Source organism: Lissotriton vulgaris, chromosome 2_1, assembly GCF_964263255.1.
Source record: "Lissotriton vulgaris chromosome 2_1, aLisVul1.2, whole genome shotgun sequence".
In the NCBI taxonomy this organism is placed as follows: Eukaryota; Metazoa; Chordata; class Amphibia; order Caudata; family Salamandridae; genus Lissotriton; species Lissotriton vulgaris.
This window is the reverse complement of record NC_141687.1, coordinates 1,093,382,622-1,093,409,189: the sequence shown is the minus strand read 5'-3', so window position 1 is coordinate 1,093,409,189 and position 26,568 is coordinate 1,093,382,622. Positions and strand designations below refer to the sequence as shown.

At 42.2% G+C, this 26,568-nt stretch overlaps 1 protein-coding gene across 2 annotated transcripts in view; it reads left to right on the top strand.

Moving 5' to 3' along the window:
- Window positions 1–26,101, top strand: part of TRIM29 (tripartite motif containing 29) — a 116,002-nt gene extending 89,901 nt beyond the window's left edge. For both annotated transcript variants that reach the window (XM_086956784.1, XM_086956783.1), the window contains 4 exons: window positions 5,212–5,274; window positions 14,525–14,611; window positions 17,432–17,508; window positions 22,893–26,101. In XM_086956784.1, the coding sequence (XP_086812910.1) occupies window positions 5,212–5,274; window positions 14,525–14,611; window positions 17,432–17,508; window positions 22,893–22,955 (290 nt within the window). In that variant the 3' untranslated portion in view covers window positions 22,956–26,101. The remainder of the gene's footprint in view (window positions 1–5,211; window positions 5,275–14,524; window positions 14,612–17,431; window positions 17,509–22,892) is intronic.
- The last annotated feature ends 467 nt before the right edge of the window (window positions 26,102–26,568 follow it).

Here is a 26,568-nt window from a genome sequence, read left to right as displayed (position 1 = left end):
GCAGCCAGTGATTATGAACTATTAACTTCGGTTCAAGGTATAATCAACACGCGGAATAGTACACAAAATGATATGGAGTCACAAAATGAACAAGTATTACAAGCATTTCCAATCCTTAATACCCAACAAGTGAGGAGTTTGGTAAACAAAAAACCAGAAACCCCTTTCAAAAAGAAATCCAAGTTTGTGCCATAACGACTAAAGACTCGATAGATGTTTTCAATGATACAGTGGTCGCTCAAGTAAAAAAATTACACACTAAAATACAAATGACGAAGAGGAAAAGATCTAAAGAACAAATCCAATATGATCTCTTGCTGGAAAAACTGAAGAAGGAAAATAATGTGGTAATAAGAAATTCGGATAAAGGGGGAAACATTGTGTTATGGCCCCTTTCACAATATCTAACTGAAGCCAACAACCAGCTCAGCGACACACAGTGTTACCACCATAGCTCTCCAATCAAATATAAACAGATGCAGGATGAACTATGTAGTAAACTACTGGCATGGAAAAGTCTGGGTCTCTTAAATATGGAAGAATTTAAATTCCTAAAAAAAGAACATCCACGTACGCCAGTGATTTACTTCATACCGAAAATACATAAAAACAAGGAGATACCTCCAGGACGACCGATCATCGCGGCTTGCGATGGTCCACTTGAAAACTTGTCCCAATACATAGACTTCTTCCTGCAAGAACATGTATGTAAATTAGAGTCTTATATAAAAGACACTGGAGACTTTTTGTCCAAAATTGCAAAGGTTAAATGGGAGAAAGGATACCATCTCATAATCCTTGATGTCTCCTCACTATATACTTGTATCAGGAACATAGATGGAGTGAGAGCTGTGGAACATTTTCTAGCTAAAAGACCTATTGAATTTACGATGCATAACAAAATGCTTATTGATATGTTATCATTTTGTTTGGAACATAATTTTTTCCTTTTCAACAAGCAAATGTACCGTCAAGTTCAGGGTGTCGCCATGGGGGCCAGCTTCTCCCCCAGTTACGCCTGTTTGTTTATGGGCTGGTGGGAGGAGCTGGTCCTCAGGGGGCAATATCAGGACGCCTGCAGGGGCAACATTGTATCATGGTTACGGTACATTGATGATTTGATAATAGTGTGGAAAGGCAGCAAAGAAGACGCACAGATATTCATTGACAACATAAATACCAACAATGTAAACTTATGCTTCACATCAGACATAAGCAACAGTCAGGTCTCCTTCCTAGATGTGTTAGTCAAAATTGACGAAGACAATATTAAGACCACTTTGTTTAGAAAGGAAACTGCAGGGAATACCCTGCTACATGCAAGCAGTGCACATCCGAGTCATCTCATCCACAGCATCCCCTATGGGGAAATGCTGCGGCTACGTAGAATATGTAGTGATGAGGGAGAATTGAAAAAACATCAACAGGAAAGCAAATGTAGATTTCTAGACAGAGGCTACAGTGCCAAAACTCTGGATGCGGCAATTGCTAAGTCTAGATTAAAATCAAGGGAAGAACTCTTGGGCAATATGGAGGCCCCTATAACGAAAAGTACAGGCAACATACAAACATCTGAGGAAACACCTAGATTAATTATGACTTACAATCGTCAACATAGGGAATTGCGTAAGATAATTCAGCGCAATTGGCATCTAGTTAAAGAAGATCCTGTAATTGGTAACATTCTCCCTAACTATCCGGCAATCACATACAGAAAGGCTACCTCAATGGGGGATGTCTTGGTAAAAAGCAGCCCAGAATACAGGGAAAACACGGGTTGGTCCTTAGCACGCAAAGGTTTTTATAAATGCCCTAGTTGTAAGGCTTGCACATACGGGGTAAATAAAACTTCATATGCGACAGCCTTCAGCTCAAAACCACAGAACATAAAATATCACTTAACCTGTAAAAGTGAATTCGTGGTTTACATATTAGAATGCAGCTGCAATTTGAAATATGTAGGCAGTACAAAACTTCCAAGCCACAAAAGGATTTTGCAGCACATTAGGGCGATCAACAACAACGACCCCAATTACCCTGTGGCAAGGCATTTTCATGAAGTACATGGTGGAAATCCAAACGATCTAAGGTACTTCATAATTGACACTGTCCCAATTCAGAGAAGAGGAGGGGACAGGGAAGGCATGCTTCGCCGGCTAGAAACCCACTACATACTAACACTAGATACGAAACAGCCAAATGGTTTAAATATGAGTGAGGATATGTACACGTTCTTAGAGTGATAATTTAGATCATCACTGTAAAAATTGCACTTTATTTCGATGTGGTCTTTTATTAATAAGAACAAATGTTCCACAAAACCCCTACTTAATGTAAAAATCTTAACAGCCTTTTTATGAAGATATATATATCTATATATGATTTTAAAGACGAGAGATAAGTATTAGAGTATATTTTTGATATTGAATGGGTTTTAACTATTTATGCAATTTTTATTGACTTATGAATGAATTGAATGACAATAATTTTTTGTTATCAATTGTGGGAATCATTCTTAACAAGTTGCAAGAAATGCAGTTTATCAGTAAAATCCATGAAATATTCGTCTTTTTATATATCTATCCCTTCATAAAGATAAAATTGTTTATTGGCAGGGTAACATGCATCATATGTAAAACTAAGAAAATTTGTTTATTCACTTAGGGTGTTATTATTATAATTTTTTGCACTATAACATTAGTATCTTTTAGTCTCTTTTTGGTTCACGGAGATGCACTATGGTATTCAGTGAATGGATGTTTAAGGAAATAATAGTTGAGGAGATATGAATTGAGGGTTAAGTAAATGTAAACTATGTTGTGATAGCTATAAGAAACAAATGTATTATACATAGAATTTTCTTGGCTTTGCATTAATGTACATTTTATCTTTTTGTATTTTACATTTAAAATTATCCCCAACCTGTATTTTACGTATCACACAACAAAAACATGACTGATAAGTATGTTTTCTATGTCCATTCACGCACTAGCACTTTAAAAGAAGGTGCATCACACAACACTGTTGTCATGTGATCAAGGCAGGGAGCTGCCGAAACGCGTCGTGGTGATGTGGTTGCACTTTAAAATAAAATAAAAAAAGATGCACTAAATTGGGTCTACCTTCGTCTTTTTGCAAGTCCTGTTTGCAAGTGTCGTGGAAGAAGCGGAGGACGAGTCTTTGCAGCATATATATATATATATATATATATATATATATATATATATATATATATATATATATATATATATATAGAGAGAGATAGATATATTATGTAGATATATATAGATAGATATATATATATGTAAAAATATATATAACTCTCAGCAGTCAAGAACTTTGATGCAGTATGCTAACACGAATAATGTCAAGTCCTTCTTTTTCATCAGGTTTTGTTCTGTCCCCCCACCCTGTCCTATATTTAACAAAGAAGGGAGGTAGAGTACAACGTAGGATTCCTACTCCACGGGCACTGATAAATAAACAAGAAGAATCCTACTACCAGTGTGTCAAAAAGGAAAGAAAAAGGGGAAACACTCAGTGTTGTGTAAAATACCCCTCACACACCAACAGGCCCCTTGGTGTCATGCTTCATCATCGGGGTCTTCGCACCCCGCTAAAGGGATGCGGCACGCTACGACCTGCGACTACGCGGGAGCGTTGACAAATTAGACTTTGTGTGGTGTGTGTTGAGTGTAAGTGAAGGGGAATAAATGTGAGTGGGAGGTGTAGTGAAAAATTAAAAAGTACCTGGCTAGTGGGTAAAATGAAAAAAACTTTATTTCGTACCCCTGGCTGGTGCTGTTAAAAGTGTGCAAAAGAACGAGGTTTATTTGTCTTAATTAGGGACAGAACCTCTGGTGTGCGTCGACATGTTTCGGTACATGGGTACCTTCTTCAGGACGGGGCACAACTTCCCAACCCTACTCACGTTTTTCTAAGAAAAATGGGTTTATTTTAAATTTTCTAAAAAGTGATAACACTCATTAAAGACGTCTACAATGTGCCTACAGCGGTTCTCTGGATCATGTAATTACATGTCTCATGGTCTTTGCTGTCTATTGCCTCATGAGCAAGTCCTGAGCATCAAGGTAGGTAGGTGGATCCACAATGAAATCCGCCTATATTGGCCTCCTTCTACCACCTTGTGCTGCTCACGGGAGCAGCACAAGGTGGTAGAAGGAGGCCAATATAGGCGGATTTCATTGTGGATCCACCTACCTACCTTGATGCTCAGGACTTGCTCATGAGGCAATAGACAGCAAAGACCATGAGACATGTAATTACATGATCCAGAGAACCGCTGTAGGCACATTGTAGCCGTCTTTAATGAGTGTTATCACTTTTTAGAAAATTTAAAATAAACCCATTTTTCTTAGAAAAACGTGAGTAGGGTTGGGAAGTTGTGCCCCGTCCTGAAGAAGGTACACATGTACCGAAACATGTCGACGCACACCAGAGGTTCTGTCCCTAATTAAGACAAATAAACCTCGTTCTTTTGCACACTTTTAACAGCACCAGCCAGGGGTACGAAATAAAGTTTTTTTCATTTTACCCACTAGCCAGGTACTTTTTAATTTTTCACTACACCTCCCACTCACATTTATTCCCCTTCACTTACACTCAACACACACCACACATAGTCTAATTTGTCAACGCTCCCGCGTAGTCGCAGGTCGTAGCGTGCCGCATCCCTTTAGCGGGGTGCGAAGACCCCGATGATGAAGCATGACACCAAGGGGCCTGTTGGTGTGTGAGGGGTATTTTACACAACACTGAGTGTTTCCCCCCACCCTGTCCCTCAGTTTCTGGTTCTTTAAATGCTCTGCCCCCCCCTCCTCCCTGTACATCTCATCCCAGTGGCACTAGAGCCGCCCTCTTTCTACCATTCTCCTTCCTGTGCCCTTGCGTTTGTATGTCAAACTGCCGTTCTGCTAACACATGTGATCAAGTCTGGAGATTAAAAATGGAGGACATCTTACTTATGTTGGGGTGATGGGCCACGGTATGGCTGCTCCTACCTGCTGGATCTGTCAGCAGAGTTAGGCCTGAATATTTGGAGTGACTGGAGCTTCAAAAATGCCCTCCAGCAAATGATGCTTTTGGGGAGCACGTTTCTACTGGTTTACCTTAATAGAGCTACCTGGGGTAAATGCGCATGACTGATGAACAAGCTGTGCCTCACCTCTTACTTTTGCGCTTGCTTTTTAGGGCCTTACAACAGCCTCAGGCAGTGGGATTCCTCACCCAACCAGACAGTCGAGGATAATTCAGGTAACACAAGTTCCGCCGTTTCTCAGAACGGGTTGTCCCTACCCTTTTGGTCGATTCATGTTATGTGTCAGTGCACCAAACAAGCACAACTTCCCTTCAAAAGTTACAGTCGGTCCTTTCTGCGTGTCAAAGCCGGCAGCCTTGCAGAACATTCACACATCTTGCTTGCTATGCCGTATGTGTCAGATTTGATTCCATTTTTGTGCTTGTTTTCGCTTGTGTGCTTTTTTCTTCTTGTTCATTGTTATTCTATCTCTATGTGCTATTCTCGCCACCCACTTCCTTCCAAATGTGTTCCATAAAATGCAGTTAAATAGAGAAGTGACATCACTCGCCCCCTGGAGCTGATAGCAGACTCTATTGGCCGCTAAAATCCCAAGCAGGCCTTGTCCAGATTGTATGTATGCGTCGAACTAGAGAAAACTGGTCGGTGCCTTTAAGGTAGCTCCGCTCAATACCACAACCAGCCACAAGAGGGCACACATTTACAACAAATGGCCTATAAAAAGGCCTCGCTAAAGGGGACGCTTGAAGAGTAAAATTTAATTTTGCTAGGTCTCCACAGCCAGCTGGCTCACATAATATAAAATCAGCATCCAGCTTGCATCTTATGGATGAAGCATGCCCCACTTCTGTGTGCGAATAGGGGGCTGCGTCAGACAGGCTGGTTAATTAACTAACTAATAGTTTATCAGCCAATTAAAACTATAAACACGACTCAAATCGTCCAGTTCAGAACAATTAAAAAGACATAGAGTAGGTGACTGCGTCAGACTCCTAGGACCCCTCACACATATGCACTCAGAGTTTGTCTTTTATGAGCTCAGTTAAATCAAACTCCGTTGATGAGTAAGCAACACGCAACTAATTTAAAACACGTTCAAGTAAGCGTGGATCACGAGGTTCTGATGCTGAGCGAGCTGCACTAGCAGAGAACTTTACTTCCAAACTCTTTGTAAAATTGAATTAAAATGTTTGCAATTTTTATTACATTTGCAGAATGTACACGTTTTCAGCAATGTTCAACACTGACCATTACTGGCCACATAACAATTCATGTCGTATCCATGTTACGACGGTTTTTGCCAACTAATCTAATTGTGGATTGATTTTGCAAACACAAACTGTTGTGCGGGTAAAGTAAGTCTGCAAGAATTTGAGATAATCTAACATAGATTAAGCTTTACACTTTGAGTGTGAAATGCAGAACTCAGCACGATTACGTAAACAGAATAAAAAAGGTGCACGTCTGTATTCTTTTACATAGTTGAATCCTTTCTCTCGTTAACCATGCTTCTTTTTGAATCGGCAATGTGTAGAGTTAGCGTTCCAGTGTCTGGATAGGCGTGATGGCGTGGCACGCCGATCCGCCATTTTGGTGAGGTGCACGAAACCCTCAGTGCGGGTGCCGGAGCCAGAGAAGCAACAGGCTCGGCGCTCTCTGTGTGATTGTAAGTAAATAAAAAATCAGGTGCTTACAACATTACAGTGGTCGTGTCATCTGTGGGGGCAGCAGGCAACATTACAATGGCGACAAGGCTCGGATCGTGGAAAAAAACGGAACCAGGAATAAAACGGAAAAAAAAAACCAAATCCACGTGCTGATCGGACAATCCAGGCAGTGACACCCACAGCACAGCGCACGCTGGACAGAACGTTGACAACGCCCCACAACCACAGAGAGCGCGGCAGGGCCGTGATTGCACTCCCCGTGCTGCAGAGTGCACGCTACAAGGCAGGAAGACTGGTACAAGGGTCCCCAGACATAGGCAACCCCAGGCAAGAAGGGCAGGGGCGGTGGAGCTCCACTAGGCCACAACAGTAGGGCAGCTGGAGCCACAGCCACACGGCCAGGGGCGGAAGGCAGAGCAAAGACAAGGGACCACCTGGACCTGTTGCATACCCAGCTGGGGGAATAGCACTGGCGACCTCAGGGGGCAAAGACGGCGTTGAGGCCCAAAGCACTCCATTAAGCCCAAAAAGAGAAGGGGAGGATAAGGATAACGCACCAGGGAGCCTCAAGGGACAAGGCGAGACGCCACCAGGAGAGAAGCGCGAAACCATGTGCGCGCAGGCGTCCTCAACAACGGCGCCCATACCGTTTGTACCCAAACCAGGCGAACCTCTAATGAAGTGGGAGGACTGGAGGGAATATATTTCCAACTACATTTAGGTGCTGGAGGATGAGAATGAGGAACCGTTTACAAGTAAAAGGAAAAGGAGGATTCTGCTTCATAATTTGGGCCCGGAGGGGCTGAGGGTGTTCAAGAATCTGGTTCCCCAAGCAGAGACAGGATACTGCCGATGACGTATATGCCCATGCGATAAAAGAACTAAATGAACATTACAGACCGGCTGTCTGTGTCTCAATTGACCGATACAACTTCCAGCAACGAAAACAGGAAGTGGGGGAATCGATCGATGAATATGTTGCGGCACTCAAAAAGCTGGCGTCCACGTGCAGATACGGGAATTTCCATGACAAATTCATAAAGGATCAGATAGTGATGCACACGACGAGTAAAGCGGTACAGGACAAGTTGTGGGCCAGTAGGGACTCCTCCCTGAAGGAGGTAATGGCGATCGTCAAAAAAGCAGAATTGGCGAGGCGATGTGCAGAGGCAGCAAGAAAGGAAACGCTAGCCAGACCCATGGTAAATAGAATTGAAGAGGATTCCCCCAGGAGAGATAACAGGAGCAAGGGAACACCACAAAGAGGCCCGAACAAATGGCAAGGTAATCCAGGGCCGCCTGGGAACCAGTCGAAGGGCGCCAAGAACCCGTGTTATCGGTGCAGCAGCATGACGCACGAAGCGCATGATAGGAAGTGCCCGGCATTCCGAGCCAAGTGCCTGTTCTGCGGGATCATAGGACACTACGAGAAGGTGTGTCGGAGGAAGGCGACCAGGAATGTGTTGAAATTTGTGGACCATGGGCAAGATGACCAAGAGGGAAGCGATCATGAAGAGAATGACACAGTCCTTTGTATCTACGACCAGGTGCTGTGCGTGAACACCAAGAGATCAAGCAAACCAGTGCTGGACATGCATATTGGAGGAGTGCCAATCAGCATAGTGGCAGACTCGGGGTCACCTTACACAATAGTGCAACGGGCGGTATGGAACGAAAAGTTCAAGCCACAACTAGGCCCAGAGCTGGAGAGGCTGGACATAAGGCCAGTATCGTATAATGGAGACCGCATACCCATGGTGGGTTTCAGACCACTCAAATTTGAATTTAAGGGACGCTGTGCATTCTGCAAACTGTATGTCTCAGAGAAGGGACCGTCGGTGCTGGGGTGGATGGATCAGGGTGACCTGGGCATCAAGTTAGACCCAGGAGGAGCGGTGCAAGTCTTACTAACAGAGCCGGAACAATGGCCGAACCTGGAGAAAGGGAAGACAGACTACCCCAGAGTATTTGGCGGGAAAGTAGGGAAGCTTGAGAGGTTCGCGCATAAAATCATCCTGAAAACAGAAGCGAAACCGGTAGCACACAGAGTGAGGTATGTGCCATTGGCGGTAAAAGAAGCAGTGCAAGTCGAACTTCAGGAGCTGGAGAAGAAGGGCATAATTGAGCCTATCACGTGCGCAGAGTGGCTGGCGCCATTGGTGGTGGTGATGAAACCAAGCGGCAAGGGTAGGCTCTGCGTAGACCTGCGCGAACTAAACAAGAACATTGTGGTGGAGAAGTTCCCGCTGCCACGCATCGAGGAGATGTTGGCAAAGACCAGAGGGATCAAGTGGTACTCCACCATCGACTTAACATCGGCCTACCACCAGATAGCTTTGCACCCGGAGAGGAGGAGACTCACCTCATTCATCACACCCTTTGGGTGCTACCAGTTCTGTAGGATGCCGTTCGGGCTGGCGTCGGCAGCTGCAGTATTTCAAAAATTGATGCAGCAGCTCTTCAAGAACATGGAAGGCATCCAGTACTTCCAGGACGACATCCTGGTGATGGGCAAGGACAGAATGGATCATGACGCTAAGCTGGCTAAGGTATTGCGAGTGTTGGAAGAAAGAGGATTAACGGCGGAATGGGAGAAATGCCGGCTAGGAATGGAGAAGGTGACCTACCTAGGACACGAGATTGGGGTACAAGGAATCACCCCGAAGACAGAAAATGTGAGGGCCATCTGTGAGGCACCACCACCGTCCAACAAGGAAGAGGTCAGGTCATTCCTAGGAATGGCCGAATACTATAGCAAATTTGTCCCCCACTTCGCAACAAAGACCCACCACATGAGGCAGTTAACACGGGAGAAGATGATGTTCAGATGGACGGAAGAAGCCCAGGGAGAGTTTGAGAACATAAAGAGAGACGTGGTTCAAGCGATACCGTTGCAGGGATACGACCCTCAGAGGAGTACAATCCTCACCACCGACGCCAGCGACAAAGGACTGGGGGCGGTCCTGATGCAAGACCGGGGGCAAGGAGTGGTGGAGACGCTGAGCTTCGCATCCCGAGTGCTGAGTGAAACGGAAAAGAAATTCAGCGTCATAGAAAAAGAGATGCTAGCCGTGGTGTGGGCTATGACCAGATACAGACAATTTCTATGGAGAACAAGATTCCAGCTAAAAACAGACCACAAGCCCCTGGTAAATGTACTTACGTCCAGTGGACATGCTAGAGCCACTCCCAGGATTGCAAACATGACGCTGAAGCTCCTAGAATATAGGTATGATGTAGAATACATCCCCGGCAACAGGAACAAGGTGGCAGATCACTTAAGCCGGGCAGCATTGATGGAAAAGGAAGATGAGGATCAGGATGCCATGGAAGAAATGGTAGCGCTGACGGAGGACCATGAAAGGGTCATCAGCAACCAAGAATGGGAGGAAGCCTACAGAGAAGACCAGGATTTACAGGAGGTAATGAAATGCATAGTGAATGGGTGGCCGGTGAAAAAACATCTGAGTGGGTACCTACGGAGGCACTATGAGGTGAGAGAAGAACTCTCTGTGGATGACCAGGGGGTGTTCATATACAGAGGAGACAAGGTGATACCGCCAACAGGAATCATCCCCAGACTACTCACGCTACTACACGAAGGACATTTGGGGATAGGAAAGACGAAATTGAGGGCCGAGGAAGGGTTCTGGTGGCCGGGCATGGACGTACAAGCAGAATTACATGTCAGAGAGTGTACCCAATGTCAGCAAGCAGACAAGACCCTAAAACCACTGAGGCCATCTTTGAACAAATTCGACACCCCCACGAATCCGTGGGAAGAACTATCTATTGACATTTTAGGTCCGATTCTCGATGGACAAGGAACACAGAAATATGTGTGTGTGCTCATGGACAGGTACTCCAAGTGGCCAGATGTGAGATTGGAAGAGGAAATGGACACTGAAACCGTACTCAAATTTCTAACAGACACCTTCCTGAGGGAAGGGATCCCCAAACTTATACTAAGTGACAATGGTCCACAGTTCACCTCCGATAAGTGGGCCAAATTCATGGAAAGAAATGGCATAGTTTCGAAACACACATCCATATACCACCCAGCGGAAAATGGACTGGTGGAACGGTTTAACCGTGTACTGATGGGATCCATAAAGGCAGCAATAATGAGAGACAAGGACTGGGAGAGAGAGATATGGCAAATGATATGGGCGTATCGAATCACCCCCACGAGCACGGGGTATAGCCCATTCCAGATATTGAGGGTCTGAGATCCATTCACGAAGGACAATAGGGCATGGAAGGAGAAAACGGTAACCAGCAAATGGTCGCCAGCTGTGGTCCAAGTGAATTTGGAGAGAGCCCAAGCAGTGTACACACAACACTATAACTCTAGAAGGGATGTGAGAGACACTGGATTAGAAGAAGGAGAATGGGTGAGAGTCAAGTTGGCGGTGCTGCAGAGGAAGGGGGACAGCAAGTACAGTAGACCTCTCCAAGTCAAGGAGGTGTACAACAGGGCTGCCCTGCTGAGTGACGGGAACGTATGGTTCGAAGACCGCATGGCGAGATGCAACAAAATACTACAGTGGGACATTTGTGATCAAGATCAGGAAGGAATGGAGAGAAGCGGGGTGGAGTATGAACAGACCATGGAGGAAGGAGAGAATGACGAAAGGAACATAAGGGGCGAGCAAGGGGCGGTGAGATCGCCCAGTAGAGAGATGCCCCGGCAGGAACAGAGGTCCCAGGAGAGCCCGAAGGCGGGAAGCAGCCAAAAAGGTAGAGAAGATACCCTGGGGAGAGCCAGTGGGAGAGAAGTGACCTACACCCCGGTAAGGTGCACCAGAGGGGGAGAGCAGTGATGAGGCCAGCCAGATTTAGGGACTATGATATGAGTGATGGACAGTAACTCCATAGTGATATTGAATGTATATAAAAGGGGGAGATATGTAGAGTTAGCGTTCCAGTGTCTGGATCGGCGTGATGACGTGGCACGCAGATCCGCCATTTTGGTGAGGCGCGCGAAACCCTCAGAGCGGGTGCCGGAGCCAGAGAAGCAATAGGCTCGGCGCTCTCTGTGTGATTATAAGTAAATAAAGAATCAGGCGATTACAACATTACATTGGTCGTGTCATCTGTGGGGGCAGCAGGCAACATTACAAAATGTCGCGTGCCACATCTGCTCTGAGTCTGTTGTGCACTCCTAGACTAAGGCTGTCTCCTGATACAAATAAGTAATAAAATGCCAGCTCTCTGTGTGCGGCCTTTTGAGTACAGGCCAATATGCCCATGTCTGACAATGCAGGGAAGTTCACCACAGCAACATTTCTCGGGAAATTAATAAAACTCAACCGACTTTGTTCAGAATCATGCCACCTTAGAATCTCTCAGCTGCCAGGCACTATCCCGCTCATACGTGCCGCCGTTGTAGCTATATGAACCATTCAGGTTTCTTGTCTCGAGACCTTAACCAGCCCATCAACGAGCTGCTTCCCCCCAAAGAGCCAAACATTTTCGATACTGCGCGTGACTAAGTTGCTTCCTGATCGAATAAATACCTCGCATCACGTGCCCGATGCCAACATGCAGTACTTTGCTTTTACAAATATATTAAATGAATAAGAATGTTCAACAACGTGCTTGCACCCTCATGCTTTGTGTCATTATAATAATAATACTAATCATAATAATAATACAAATGTGTTTAAATATAGTGCTCCAAACTTAAAGCCTACCGTTCAAAGCACCATAAATAACAAACATTTTCAATGTAATAGGTCTCGCATTTACGAGAGGTTAAGCTATTGGCATTGTAAATTTCAATCCCTTTTATTTATGTGTTTTTAAAAGCAACACATATATAAAAGGCATTGTCAATTCTAATGTAACATGTGTAGGGTACAAAGCAGGATCTGTTTGGACGTTACTGGGAGCACAGCTTTTATACTGTATTCAAACTGAGACTTGTTTTAATAAGTTTCACCCCAATGTAACTGCTACTGTGAAATTTAACATAACACAAGTATTCTTCCTTAGTTCAAATTTTTCTTTTATTCGTTTTTACTGGTATTATTCCATCACATTCTTCTGGGGCCACTGTAAATGGAACAAGAAAAATGTTCAGTAATTGTAATGATATATTTAAGAATTGTAAAACTGTGTTTTTTCTTGTTCCATTTACAGTGGACCCCGAAGAAGGGACCCATTGTCCCGAAATGCATCGGGCCAACAATAAGCAACTGCTGTTAACTATAAGTTTTTGATAACAAATTCAGGCATATGTACTGTTGTGTTCAATTATGAACTTTTGTTGTATAAACAAACTGTCATGATGTAATGACATTTGTGTACCTCACACAATTATACAGAATGTGATGGAATAATATCAGTAAAAACGAATAAGAATAATTTGAACTAAGGAAGAATACTTTTGTTATGTTGAATTTCAAAGTAGCAGTTAAATTGTGGTGAAACGTATTAAAACAAGTCTCAGTTTGAATACAGTATATAAGCTGTGCTCCCAGTAAGGTCCAAACAGTTCCTGCTTTGTACCCTACACATGTTACATTGAAATCATAGGGATAGGCAGCCCTATGACACTGGGTAGCACGCAATAGAAGGATTACTTTTGATTCATTCGTTTAAACACTTCAGTGATTAGTTTGTTAATCATTTTAAACTGGTGTGCTTGTAACCTATATTTAATTGGTTATTGTCAATTCAAATGCCAAGAGATCAAACTCTCGCAAGTGCAAGACCACTTTAATGGTGGGCGCACCCCTTTCTTTAGACGCTGCTTGCTGTATTCAGGTTACAGGGAGCAGCATCTAAAGAAAGGGGCGCGGCCAACATTAAACTGAAAGCGCGGTATGGTACGCTTTCTCCCCAAAAAGAAGAAAGAAAATCAAGAAAGGTTCTGTACCGCTTCCACTAAAGTGAAATCGGATTGCGCTATAAATTAACCTCTTCCGTGCTGCGTGAATTTTTGCGCTGTGTGGGGGTTTTATTGAGTGAACGGGATTTGGACGCCCCCCGGCCGTCATCAGCACACGGCCACCGTGACGTCGGATGGCCAGGGGCCATCCGAAGCACACAAGGGTTTAAATAAATAAATAAATAGCTAAATAAGCATAGCTGCTAAAGTGAAAGCGGACAAGGCCATAAATTAAATAAATAAGAACGTCTGCTACAGTGAAAGCGGACCACACTGTAAATTAAATAAAAACGTTACTAATAGCAACATAATAGTGGTGGTGGAATTAGGGGAAGATCATGAAAGAAAATAGTGCTCACTGACTACATAAAGCAGAACTTGTAACAAAAGAAGTAAAAAGTCCAGTCCTTATGGGATGTTACAAATGCAGACAAGCTGTACCAAGGAGCGACTACTAAGCCTGTTCACAAATGAAAAGCAACGATTTCAAAAGGACAGAAATAGGAGCCAATTGAAAAGATGGGTTGAAAATGGGCAGAGCTTCTAATCCATACCTCAATACAGCATGCCTCGCAGAGCAACGCATGCGCTGCCCAGGGTCGACCTCAAAATTGTTTGCCAGTGTAATGGTACTCATGAAAGAAATTAAACTGCAGTGCGAGGCATACCAGCATCACATCATTAATAATCAACACTACTTCACCCCATTTATATCATATACAAGAAAAGGGGGGGATGGGATTCGTCGGTGGCCACTTTCTGCTTCACCCTTCTTCCTTCTGTATCTTACCCTTTGTCCATTTTGCTTCTCTTGCTGGCCTCCTTCCACCCTCTCTTGCCGATTAGAAATGCCAGGTTTGTCCATGAACGATACGTAACTATCCTGTTTTTTTCATCCCTCAGGCTCCGGTTCAGTCTCGTACCCATACCAGAACATGGGCCAGGTGACCACGGAAGTAACCAAGCAATCGGAGAGCAGCCTGTACAGCAGTAAGCCTGGTTGCCTAGCTTGTTCCATCCTTTCTGAGCATGTTTTTTACTCCACACATCTTGCATACTGCCAGGGTTTTAAGATTGCCGAGTCCTGCCGGTGCTCAGCACCAGCAGTTCTAAAAAGCAGGTCCTGAGTCGGGTCCCTATTGGGCTCTCTATTTCTGCCCTCCGGGTGTAAAAGAAATCTTAGCTCTGCAGCAGTACCACCCTTCACTGCCTTTGAGGTAACTTCAAAGAGACTAGTTATAGTTCTTTCATCCTCTCATCATTTCAGAACTGAAGCATTTTCAATATGCTTTACAATGAAGCCATAGTTGTTGCTTATTTATCATACGCAACTAACAACCATTGACAAAGCCATTAGCCCTGACTTGTTGTAGGTGTAATGTTAATCGTTGTATTATATATCTGAATGTAATGACAGAAGCAGCAAAATACCAGTCAGGGGGCACACTGTGTTAAGCACATATTTTTAGCTGGCTTGTTTTTAAGCCACACCCTTAATTGTATCGGCCATGCCCCTTTGAGAGACCCCCTAGTTTTTTCATTCCACTTAAAGCCCTTCATACTGCTTCGAGTGGATTAAGCCGGACTGCCTGTGTTTTCTGTCTAGTGCAGCCTTTTCCCCTACAACCCTTAAGGAACCTAACAGAAAGAACACTGAATCACAAGCATGCCACGTGGCGCTCCAAAGTGGGTCCGGCGCATACTTTTTCTGAACCATGCAATTTTTAGATGGAGGAACGTAAATGGTTCAAATGATACGGTTAATTAGATAACACTGATAGTTTTATTGCTCCCTGATTTTCTTTCATTAAAAAGCATCAATGGATTGATATTTTAGATTTTCAGAGCCATTTCTTGGCTCTCCATCTCTGATTCTGAGCCAGGGGCGCCCGACTCTAGAAGATAGCATGGTGTTTTGGGAGTACATGTTAAATGGCAAAGGCCACTCCAGTCAGGCCTGTCAGATTTTTGAGGGATACGGGTCAAAACAACTTTTTTGACCCTCCTCATAATGTTCTACCATCACTATATTTATAAGACAACAAGGTAGCTTCATCTGGCGCCATCTAGTGGCCACGCCTTGTTCGCCTACCTCATCACTACTAATTATGACGTGCAGATGTGTAAGTTAATTTTGCATCTGTTGGCGGGCCCTGAAGAAACACAGGGACTGGGCCACAGTGCCTGTCTGCCCTCCCCTTCTGACAGTCCTGCTTCCAGTGTAGTTCAATGAAGTGTTAGTTATATTGGGGCAGTGTATTCGATTTGCCCACCTCAGAAGTAAGTACAGCTGTTAAATATTTTATTCCATATAACAATTGCTCCAGCGTTTCTGGCAAGATTGCTTGAGCTCATTCCAGATGTGACCATGGTCTACAGGTGAATGAGTAATTCTCCGCCATGAGTCAATGGTTTCACATGTGTGGAAGACAATTGAAGCAATGCCAACTACACAACTTTTGCCCTTCTGCACTTTGCTCAGCTTTACCTAAGGACTGAGGTTTCTGGCTAAATATTAAGTGAGAACATTTTCTCACGTTATCTTTTATCAGCAGTATATCCTGCTACGTATTCAGAAGCATAATCTTACTTTTAGGGGATTTTTTTCTATTTAAAGTAGGTTTTACTACACTTTCTCAATTATAAATCTGTTTTTATGGGATATTTTTATCCATTTAAAGCAGTCTTACTTGGGATTTCTAGATTAAAGTAAACTATTTGCAGATGATTTTTATTACTCACTTTGAGTACCTTTTTCTCCATTTTCTTTCTCAAAGTTGTACTGTTAGCATTATTTTCCACCTGTTGTGTCTTTGTTATGTTGACAAATTTGTTGAAGATTTAAAAAAAGCTTTACTCAGTAGGAGTACTTGAAATTTCAGAATTTAGACAAAATGTCGGAGGAAAAATATAATGTGGACAAAATATTGTGTCCGGGCAATGAACTCTGCGCCGCTCGCGGAGTTTGCGGAGTTTTCGCACTCCGAGTTAAGCGGAGGTTGCTGAGTTCCGAAAAACTCTGCTTTGCTGTGCGGAGCAAAGTTTTTTTCCTCGTCAAGTTGGCAAGCGCGATCAAACGAAATCCACCTCCCGGTGAGATTTTTCCTCGTTTGCGATCGTCAACATCAAGTTGGTGAGCGTGGAAAATCAACCTCCCGGCGAGATTTCTCAATGTGGGAGGTCAGATTTTTTATTGCGAGTGGTCGCGTATGATCGCGACCGGTCGAGTTGAGAAACCGCCCATTCGCATTAAGAAAACTGCTGCTCGAGTAAAAATCTACTCGAGCGGCAGAAAAGAAGCAGCGCCCGCTTTCTCTGTGCATGATGCCGTTAGCGATGATTGCACAGTGCGGACAAGCACTTGGCACTGACAATAACCGCAAACTTCATTTGTCTAAAGAAACTCCGCCGCTCGCGGAGCTCCACATAGCGCAGCAGAGTTTTTGTGCACTTAGCTGAGTTCCGCATAGTGGAACTCTGCGAACTCCACCCAGGAGAATATCGAGGCAATACAAATATCGTAAAGGTAAGTTTTTTTTAGGTAGGCAAAGTTTTACTATATATAACTCCACATCTGTCTATCTTCAAGGTATTTTGTTGTGGAGTTACAAATAGTAAATCTAAGCGTACTTATTTACACTTACCTTCCAAATATATTGGTCCTTAATATTTTTGCCACAATATTCTGTCCACTCAATACTTTTGTTTTCCGATACTATGTCAGTTATCCTAAAATTTCACAACTTCCCAGTCCCTCGTGCTAACATCCCCCATTTGACATTTCATTTGTGTTTTCTATTTCTCTTCTAGCTTACCCCATGATTACAAGACACCAGACTGCCAAGCCACAGACCCAGACATGGAAGTCTAACAAGCAGAGCCTTCTGGTAAGCTGAGGCTTGAAAATGTGTAAAAACTTGAGAAGCTGAGTCAAAAAATTACAAGATTGGCAACCAGTAATGAGCCAAACGACCTATTAAGATTTTAATAATTTATTGCGAAGGGCCTGAGTTTGAATTCTGTGATAATAGCAAATCCTTATGAATTTTGAAGGAACTGATGACATCTGATTGTCTTGTGAAATGTCCTAACAGGTGCGGCTCCACCATTAGGGCAGAGGAGCTCCGCCCCACTGCCTTCTCGCAGTGCGAAAAGCAGAAAAAAAAATGGTATTTTAAATACCATTTTATTTTCTGATTCTCACGCTGCGAGAAAGCAGGGGTATGCCTTATTGGGGGTGGGTGGGAGGATATGCCTGGTTGCGGGTGAGCGGGGAAAGGAGTGGCATGCACCACTCTGAGTACCCTGACTGTTTGGTCGGGCCTGGGGCCGACCAAAGTAGTCATGCACACTCCACATTTTCTCTATGTGGGCTTCATGCAGCCTACATAGAGAAAATGGCCTCCCTACAGGTACCTGGCTAGGTGCTGCCTGGGACTCTGCACCAATCCCAATGTTGCCATTGCAGCGTTGTGATTGGCTTACAGAAGGCGAGGGAGCATGCCTGTTCCTTTTCAGGAGCAGGAAAACACTGACCAGGCCCAGGAGCAGAGGCAGCGCGGGACCAGTCGGGTACGTTTTGTTTTTATTTTACCCCACCCCCTCGCGATAACCCCCACGCGATTACCTCGCGCAACCCTCCCGCTTCCCCACCCGCGAGAATTGCGAGCCGCCACTGTGTCCTAATCCATATGGTCCCTGGTGCGTGGGCCTTTGCAAATGAAGGCACCTTTTGCCCTTGCACCTGTGCCATATTCCAGACTCAGTCAGAAGGAGCACTGACTGTGTAATACATAGAGGTGGCACAGTGTCAGAGTGTGGTTGGTAGCGGTCTCTTAGGACCAGAGGGCCCTCATTCTACCCGTCCCTCCGACAGACATCTGTCTGTAGAACGGTGTAGTCACTCATTGCAGCCATCTGAGGGGGATCTTTGCCCCCTATGAAACGCAGGCCCGGTTGCTGCTTGCACTTTGAAAAGTGGCTTTAAAGATCAGGACTTCGTTTCACTAATACTCTCTTTCCAGTGCTGGTGTGAACACACATTTGCACTTGGAGCTGAACATTTGCAGTAATATGGAGCCCTGTCTTACTCTGCACCCGACACACACACACTTAAAAGTGCACTGTGAAGCATAGTGTGACAGTGCGCATCATCTCTAGTGCAGCAGCAGGTGTCCAACATGCCTAATTTGAATTATTATGCTGATCACTACTTTTAACAGACCAAAGTCGGATCTTCTTTTATCGTAAGATTTTCTGTATATACTACTAAGTGGCACATAAGAAATCAAATAGTTACATTTAGTGGAGGAAATTCTACCTGAGGGTTCTTCTCAGCCCGTTTAAGTTTCCTCATAATTCAAAGGATTTTCCATTACGCCGAACTCAAAATGACACTCTGTACCTGGATACTGATAAATAAATGCGTTTTTAGAAGTTTTTTTAGACAAGTAACAATATGTTTTTGGGTGTTTTCGTGAAATCCAACCAGTGTCTAAACCTAATACGTTAATTAAAAGAAATTATATATTTTAACTCAAAAGAACCAATCCATATTGAACATTAGTAATAGTAGAGAATCTGCTTGTTCTCTGTGGATGATGCTTAGCTGAGCGTATAAGCACAGCAGTCGCAGGAAGGGCCCAGACTTTGCTGTGTCTGGGTTACAGCATGTATTTTGTTTCATTTAGGGGTAATCCCCGGATCACTGAAAAAATATCGACTGCCAAAATATCGACCTGCAAGAATATCGTGTAAAAAATATCGACTGACAAAATATCGAGTTTCTATCTACAAACAGGTAAGTACAAAAATATCGAGTTTAAAATATCGTTTACAAAAATATAGTTAAAAAAAATATCGACTTTACTAAAAACACTATTAAATTAAATTAATATTAAAAACTAAGTACTAAAATATACTTAAGAATACTTAAATTAACTAATGATAATTAAATAATTAATGAAATTAAAAAAAAAAAATTATTTAATCATATTTCTTAAAACATATATATATAGTAACTAAATATAATTAAATAATAGCCAATATTATTAACATACAATAACAAAAGAATAAAAATTACTATTCCCACTCCAGTGGGTGCTACAGTAGGGAAAGCGTTGGATAGCGTAGGGGTAAAAATTACTATTCCCACTCCAGTGGGTGCAACAGTAGGGAAAGTGTTGGATAGCGTAGGGGTTAAAATTACTATTCCCACTCCAGTGGGTGCAACAGTAGGGAAAGCGTTGGATAGCGTAGGGGTAAAAATTAGTATTCCCACTCCAGTGGGTGCAGCAGTAGGGAAAGCGTTGGATAGCGTAGGGGTTAAAATTACTATTCCCACTCCAGAGAATACAACATTAGGGAAAGTAAATAATTCATATATTAATCATAAATCTACAAACGAAATATCTATTAATAATTAATTAAAATAAAAAAAATAGCTATAATTAATTAAATTATTCACCTATTAATACTAATTAATTAAACATTAACAAATAAATATTTTATAACTTAAACGAATATAACAATTATTTCCAAATAAATAAATAGTAATTCGTTTTATTATTTAATTAATAATTAATAATTTAATTTCCACCCTATGCCCCTATAAACCCACTGCCCACTACATAATTTAAATTTGTTACATCTACATAATTACCAATTAATCAATTAATATAAATGAATTAACAATTTTTAATTAATTAATTAACAATTATAAATTAATTAACAATTAATTACTATTTACTATCAATAAATAAATGTACATATTTAATTAATTATAAATAAATTACTTCCCACCCTATTCCCCTATAAACCCACAACCCGCTACAGAATTAAATTAGTTTAATTTACATAATTAACAATTAATCTATTACTCTAAATTAATTAACAATTTTAATTAACAAATATAAATAATTAGCAATTAATTACTAATTACTATCAATAAATAAATTTACATATTTAATTAATTATAATTAAATTACTTCCCACCCTATTCCCCTATAAACCCACAACCCGCTACAGATTAAAATTACGCAAAAATTATTAAAACAAAATTCGTTAAATATAATTATTTATTACATAAATACACAATGTTCACACAAATGATAACATAAAAATACACTATAAAAATTATATATTATTAAAAATTCGATTTATTGTACTATCTATATTATATACTACGATATTTTAACTATCTATATTTTTTACAGTCGATATTACTTCACTTACCTTAAAAACGATATTTTTGTAGTCGATATTCTGTCCTGTCGATATTTTGTCCACTCGATATTAAATACACGATATTATGTCCAAACAATATTTTGGACTCGATATTATGTCTGTGCACCGTAATCCCCATCAAAGTGTAAAAACAGAATGGTATGTTCTATCTGGATTCCTAGTACGAGTTGAGAACCCACCTGAAACAGAAATGTAATTTATTTGCAAACATTCACTGTAGGTGTGACTTACTGACTCAAGTACTTAGGAGTAGAACTCTTCACTGCAGTTAATATTCTGTGTTATTTTTGATGGTCAGTGGTGTGAGTTTGGTATGGGAATACACATTTTACTTGGGGTATTTCAGGCAGTACGATGCATTATTTTGAGGAATTGTAACAAAAGATTGTATAAACAGATGAGGGCAGTGCTGATGAGAGTACCATTAGTTTAGTGGTTTTTGGAGCACAATATTTGATGTCTTGTACGAGTTTTGCACAATAAAGCACCTTAAATGATTATTTAATCTGGTGCTGAGGTGTGCTTTAGTTCTGGCATTGGCAGATGCAGGTATTCTAATGTGGGCTGCACAGGAATAGGTACATCTTCAGACATAGGGTTTTAAGAGGCTTTTTAGTTCACTGTGAGCATCTACAAGAAATGTTGAATCCATTTAGAAAAGTTCAACGCAGTTGATAGGTTTGTAGTTTCAGTAGATGAAAGAACACGCAATTGATAAACCAGAGATCTGCGCAGTTACGTGGACCTTCATTGTGAGAGTCACAGGGTAAGAGAAACAACCTCTAACACAATTTATATTCTCCAGTTATCTGACTTAGGGTTGTTTATATCCCAGTATCTGAGTCTACTTAGAAAGAAATTTGCACCAATGTCTGCCTTCTGTTAATATGCACCACCAGCCGCCAAGTTGCTTTTGGTACTCCCTTCACTAACTAACTTAATATGTTGAAAGCAAAAAATAAAGGTCTTGGAAACACAACTGATTCATTAGGCATGCTGCTACCTGCTGTTTGTCCTGATGAAGACCCCGTTCAATTCAGTCCTTGCGGTCGAAACGTCATCATTTCTTAGTCTTACCTAACTCATTAATTTTTCAGATGTCATTGAATCCTGAACAATTACATGTCAGAATTATAATGTTTACGTTTACTAGTGGTTAGAGCTACACGTGTTTATCGTTTCTGCGCTTTAATTTTTGGTCTGGACTACATCTATCTTTGAACTATCTCTGAAATATTTAGATGTGTGTCTATACTATAATTCAAATACAACGATTTTTTTTGTATTGAATTCATTGCTATCATATAATAAGACCTGAACTGTTTTAGGCTCTCTGTTGACTGCTGAATGATCACTGAATGGTTCTAAGTGGAACATTGTATTCATATATCCATAAGTCTGTATTTGTCCATTACCTGGGTGATTTGATGAAATGTAGGTTAGATTTTAACAAAAATACCTATTAATATAATTCTGCTCTTTAACAGGGCACATCACTTATAAGTTAATAGCACTTTGGTCATATTAAAAATGGGTAGCAGAAACCCACTGTTCCTCTGGATAATTCTACACTATCTTTGCCACCTCGAAAGTGGCAGCTTGTGAACACTACAATATTCAAGCGTGTTACCTTCTCCCAGAAATCACATATATACCTGTGGAGTTTCATGACATGTCCAGATCTCCTCCATTAATGCCTTAGGCCAGGGGTCTTTGTACATCAGGACTGCATATTGAAATGCGTGATTTTACCCTAGCACAGTAAATGAGTCTTTTCCCATATCAAAAGCTGGTCCAGCCCTGCAGTTCCACAGAACTCTACAACTTTTCAGTTTTGTTTATTCTCCTGTTGTATCCTAGTTTGTCACAGTGTGGCCCTGCGGGTCCTAGGACAAAGTTGCTACTGGCTGAATGTAGCTCTTAATAAATAAAATAAAGGCTCTGCTTGCCACCTGTAATTTCACGGTTAGCTAAATGAAAAGGTTCACTTTTCCCTTCATAAAAACGATATCCTTCTATTTTGCAGTCGCACCAACGTCCATTTTATGTCAACAAAGGCAAAGCTGCAAACTCCACCGACCCCCAATGAGAAGCTACGCCTGAGGGGAGGCGAAGAGCACCGAGTCCCCTCCAGGTGAACCTGTAAATACTTTCTACACTGGATGAAGTGGCAACAGCATCACTGATCTGCGCCTGGAGAGAAGAAAGTGAAGGCCGAAATGAAATTTACAATGACAATATTTTAGTGAGGACTGTATCTGTTACCAGGGAGGGTTGAGGTGGGTGGGAGGGAGACCTAAATGGTGTTGGGAGGTGGATGGTCGGAAACAAAGTCCATCCCAGGTGCTGCCTTTGGAGTTCCTTTATTTCCCTTTCTTTTCCTGTCCTGTTTTAGGGGCGAGTTACAGTGCTCCTTCCGCAGCATTAGGCTGTATCTGGGCAGTCGCTTGCATATAGTTGCAATTAGGAAAGGGAAAAAAAAGAATAAAACAGTTTCGCGATTATAACTTTTACCAAATTCCGTTATTTTGTTGCATTGAAAGTATTTGTAAATTCTGTTAGACTGCTTCTGTAGCTGGAAGAACCGACCAGATTTGCTGTGTGACAAGAGACTGCTTTCCAGGAAATACCCACCTCTTCTGCAAGAGGGGTGCTTCAAACTGTACCTTGTTCTATCGGTGCCGGGATCATGTAAGCCTCCGTTCTTCCCCAGGACATTTTGAAGGCACTGTAAACTGTGACACATCCACACCTGCCATTCCTCCCTGAGACCAGTCTGGTCAGAGCAAAAGTCTAAGATGGCAGAGCTGGTCTGTTGCTTAGCTGATACCCTCAGGCTGACATGGATTCTTTCAGCTCTGCTCCCTGTGGCTGCATTGGCCATGGATGTACTTTGGTCTAGCAAATATTGGCAATGCCGCCAGAGAGAGCAGCGCTGAAAGGGCCAATGCCAGCTAGAGGTGGTAAATGTACTTTTGCTTAGCTAATACGTGCCCTGCGCTGCACTACCAGAGAGAGCAGAACTGTAACATGCACGGCTGGCACCCGGGCTGCAGGGGAAGAGTGTGGGTGGTTGTAATTTCGGAATACTGAAATCAAAAATATTGTTCTACAAAAGAAAATTACGTTGTCAAGGTACGTAGATGTGGAGTTAAGATAAAGAATAGTAAATCCTTGCTATCCTATACATACATATCTTGATGATATAGTGGTAGTCAGGATTTAGTAGTTTGTATTTGTAGGTCGATATTAAAAAAGTAATACTCCATTGGTACGCTGTATGAGCACACCTATTCTGTTGTCTAACTCATACCAATTATACTGCCTGAGAGAGAGTTGCTGTGGTTTGATGCATAGCTGGTATTGGCATTGCAGCCAGAGGGGAAACAGAGCTCTACTGTTGATAAGCTGCTATCATTCCTGTTTCCTGGGAGAGCAAAGCTGTTACTTGGGTGCAATCAAGCCCACAGCCAACAAAACCAGATTTTATGCTTTTCGGGTGTAAAGCATGGCAACCAAGAAGATCTGATCTAGGCTGAAGCTATTGGACTGAACTATAGGGCAGTGCCCAATGGGCTAGTCTGACAGGTCAGTGTGTGGGTTGTTTTTTTTTGCTGATTTGTGTGCCTGTTTTATGGTCTGCTGGGCTAGTTTTCACTGTTAATTTCCCTGTTATTGAAAAGCAAAGAAAATCTGCAGCAAGCTCAAATCCATGCAGTCTTCCATACCTAGCAAACACTTATACAGTATGTCTGTGCAAGTTCAAAACGACCCCAATTTTCGAACATGGGCCATTTTTCATCTGTGTAATTCACCAATGGGAAACACTCTTATTTTGGTACCCAGGACTATTTTCTGTCCCAGCCCAAACCTGGCTGATGCTTGAGGTTAGGTTAGTCCTACAGCCAAAGAGAGATGCTCTAATACTTAACTGGAGTCAGACCTGAAGTTAAAGCGAACAGAACTAATCTTATACTTTGCTAAGTTATACAACCAATGAGAGATGATACAATGGTTTGCTGGAGCGAGGGTTGTAACCAAAAAGGGGCAATCTGACGCTTTGCGGCCAATAGGAGCTAATATTTCCTATGCTTTGGTGGTGTCAAAACTACAGCAATGGAGCAAATACCTGGTCTGATGCTTTGTGTTGCAGTCTAATGTTTTCTGATGCTTAGCTGGTGTTACTCTTGCAATTAATAAGAGAAACTCTTTACAGGGGCTTTGCGGCTGTCTGTTGCAAGTCCAGTGAGGATTGATCTGATGTGGACTGATGTTCTGCTTGTGTCAGGGTGGCAGCTAGTGAGTTTAGACTTGTTTGGATGTTTTACTGCAGGTATCACACAGCCAGAGTTGATCTGAGCTGATGCTTTGCTGGTGGCAGTGCAGCATCCAGTGAGGGTTCATTGAATCTGATTTGAAGTTTTGATGATGTCTCTGCCGCAGGGAAGAGTTTGTTTTCATGCGCTGCTTGTTTTGGTGTGGAGCCTGGTCTTATCTTCACTAATGCTTTGCTAGGGTTTGAAGGCTTTTGTTCCTTCTCAGGTGCCAGTACTGCAGAAGGGGTACAGTGCTCACACCAAAACAATTGGCCTTCATGGCTCCATTTAAAGCTGCTGCGCTATCACATATGTCGCAAAAGCAAACATGCTGTTCAGTTGATGATTGCTAAGAAATCACACAAGTAGGGATACTACGACACACATAACCTGCAGCACTGTTCTGTTGTGTTCCACATGCAAACTAGCCAACTTAACGCTTCTCCCAGGTTACAGACACACTTGTCTCTTTACCATACCTGATAAAAGATTGATCTTGTTAGAGAGCAGTGATTGTATCTCTTCTCCGATGAGCGAGGAAAGTTGGGAAATAGAGATTCTGATAAGTTCTCAAAGATTGCAGTACTTACTTCTCACATCCGGTTTTTCTGCTGCAGTTTCCATCCTGTCACTCATGGTGCTTGGAACTTCTCCTGGGAATACATTATCATTCCTTTTGTTTGAGGGTTCAATCGTTATTCAGTTCTCCAGACTATGCAGAGCATTAATTGGGGAGAATCTGTTGGTTGTGTCGATCTGAATCTACCTTTCTTCCTCCTCTTCATGGCAAGGACATCAGAAACATTATTGGGTTGGGTGGACAAGGCAAACTTAATGAGACAAATTGAGATATTATTGTACATTATTTGTGAGACTTTAACTTGGAAACAACTCCTCAAATAAAGGAATCTTCAACCCATCTCTTGTAAGTAGTCATGCATAACACCGTAACAGAGTTTAGCTTTTTTTTCACGTGTGGTTGCCTTGAGAGTGCGAGTGTACTAAATCGTTTTTGGAAATAGGCATATGCTCTTGTGATATTTATTTGATTCTTTTTTTTAATGGATCAATAATATCCTTCTTCAAAATTTCCAGAAAAACGAAATTGTGCTCTTTTGATAGAATCCCATTCTCTGGATACCATTCTGTTTTTTTCGATTTGGTGTTTCCTGTGCACAGACGTGCGCCTGAGTTGAAACTTAATGGATCAAGTTTAGTGAAATAATGTAAACACCACTATGTGCCAATGTAATCAGAGAAGTGGGGAAGTACAAAGGATACGGTGGTATTCTCAATTGCCATTTCTTAAAGAAGTCAACTCGAGATTAATTTAGTGCTTCAGTTCCTCCAGTCCCACAACCTCGAATATATATCACCAACCTCCTA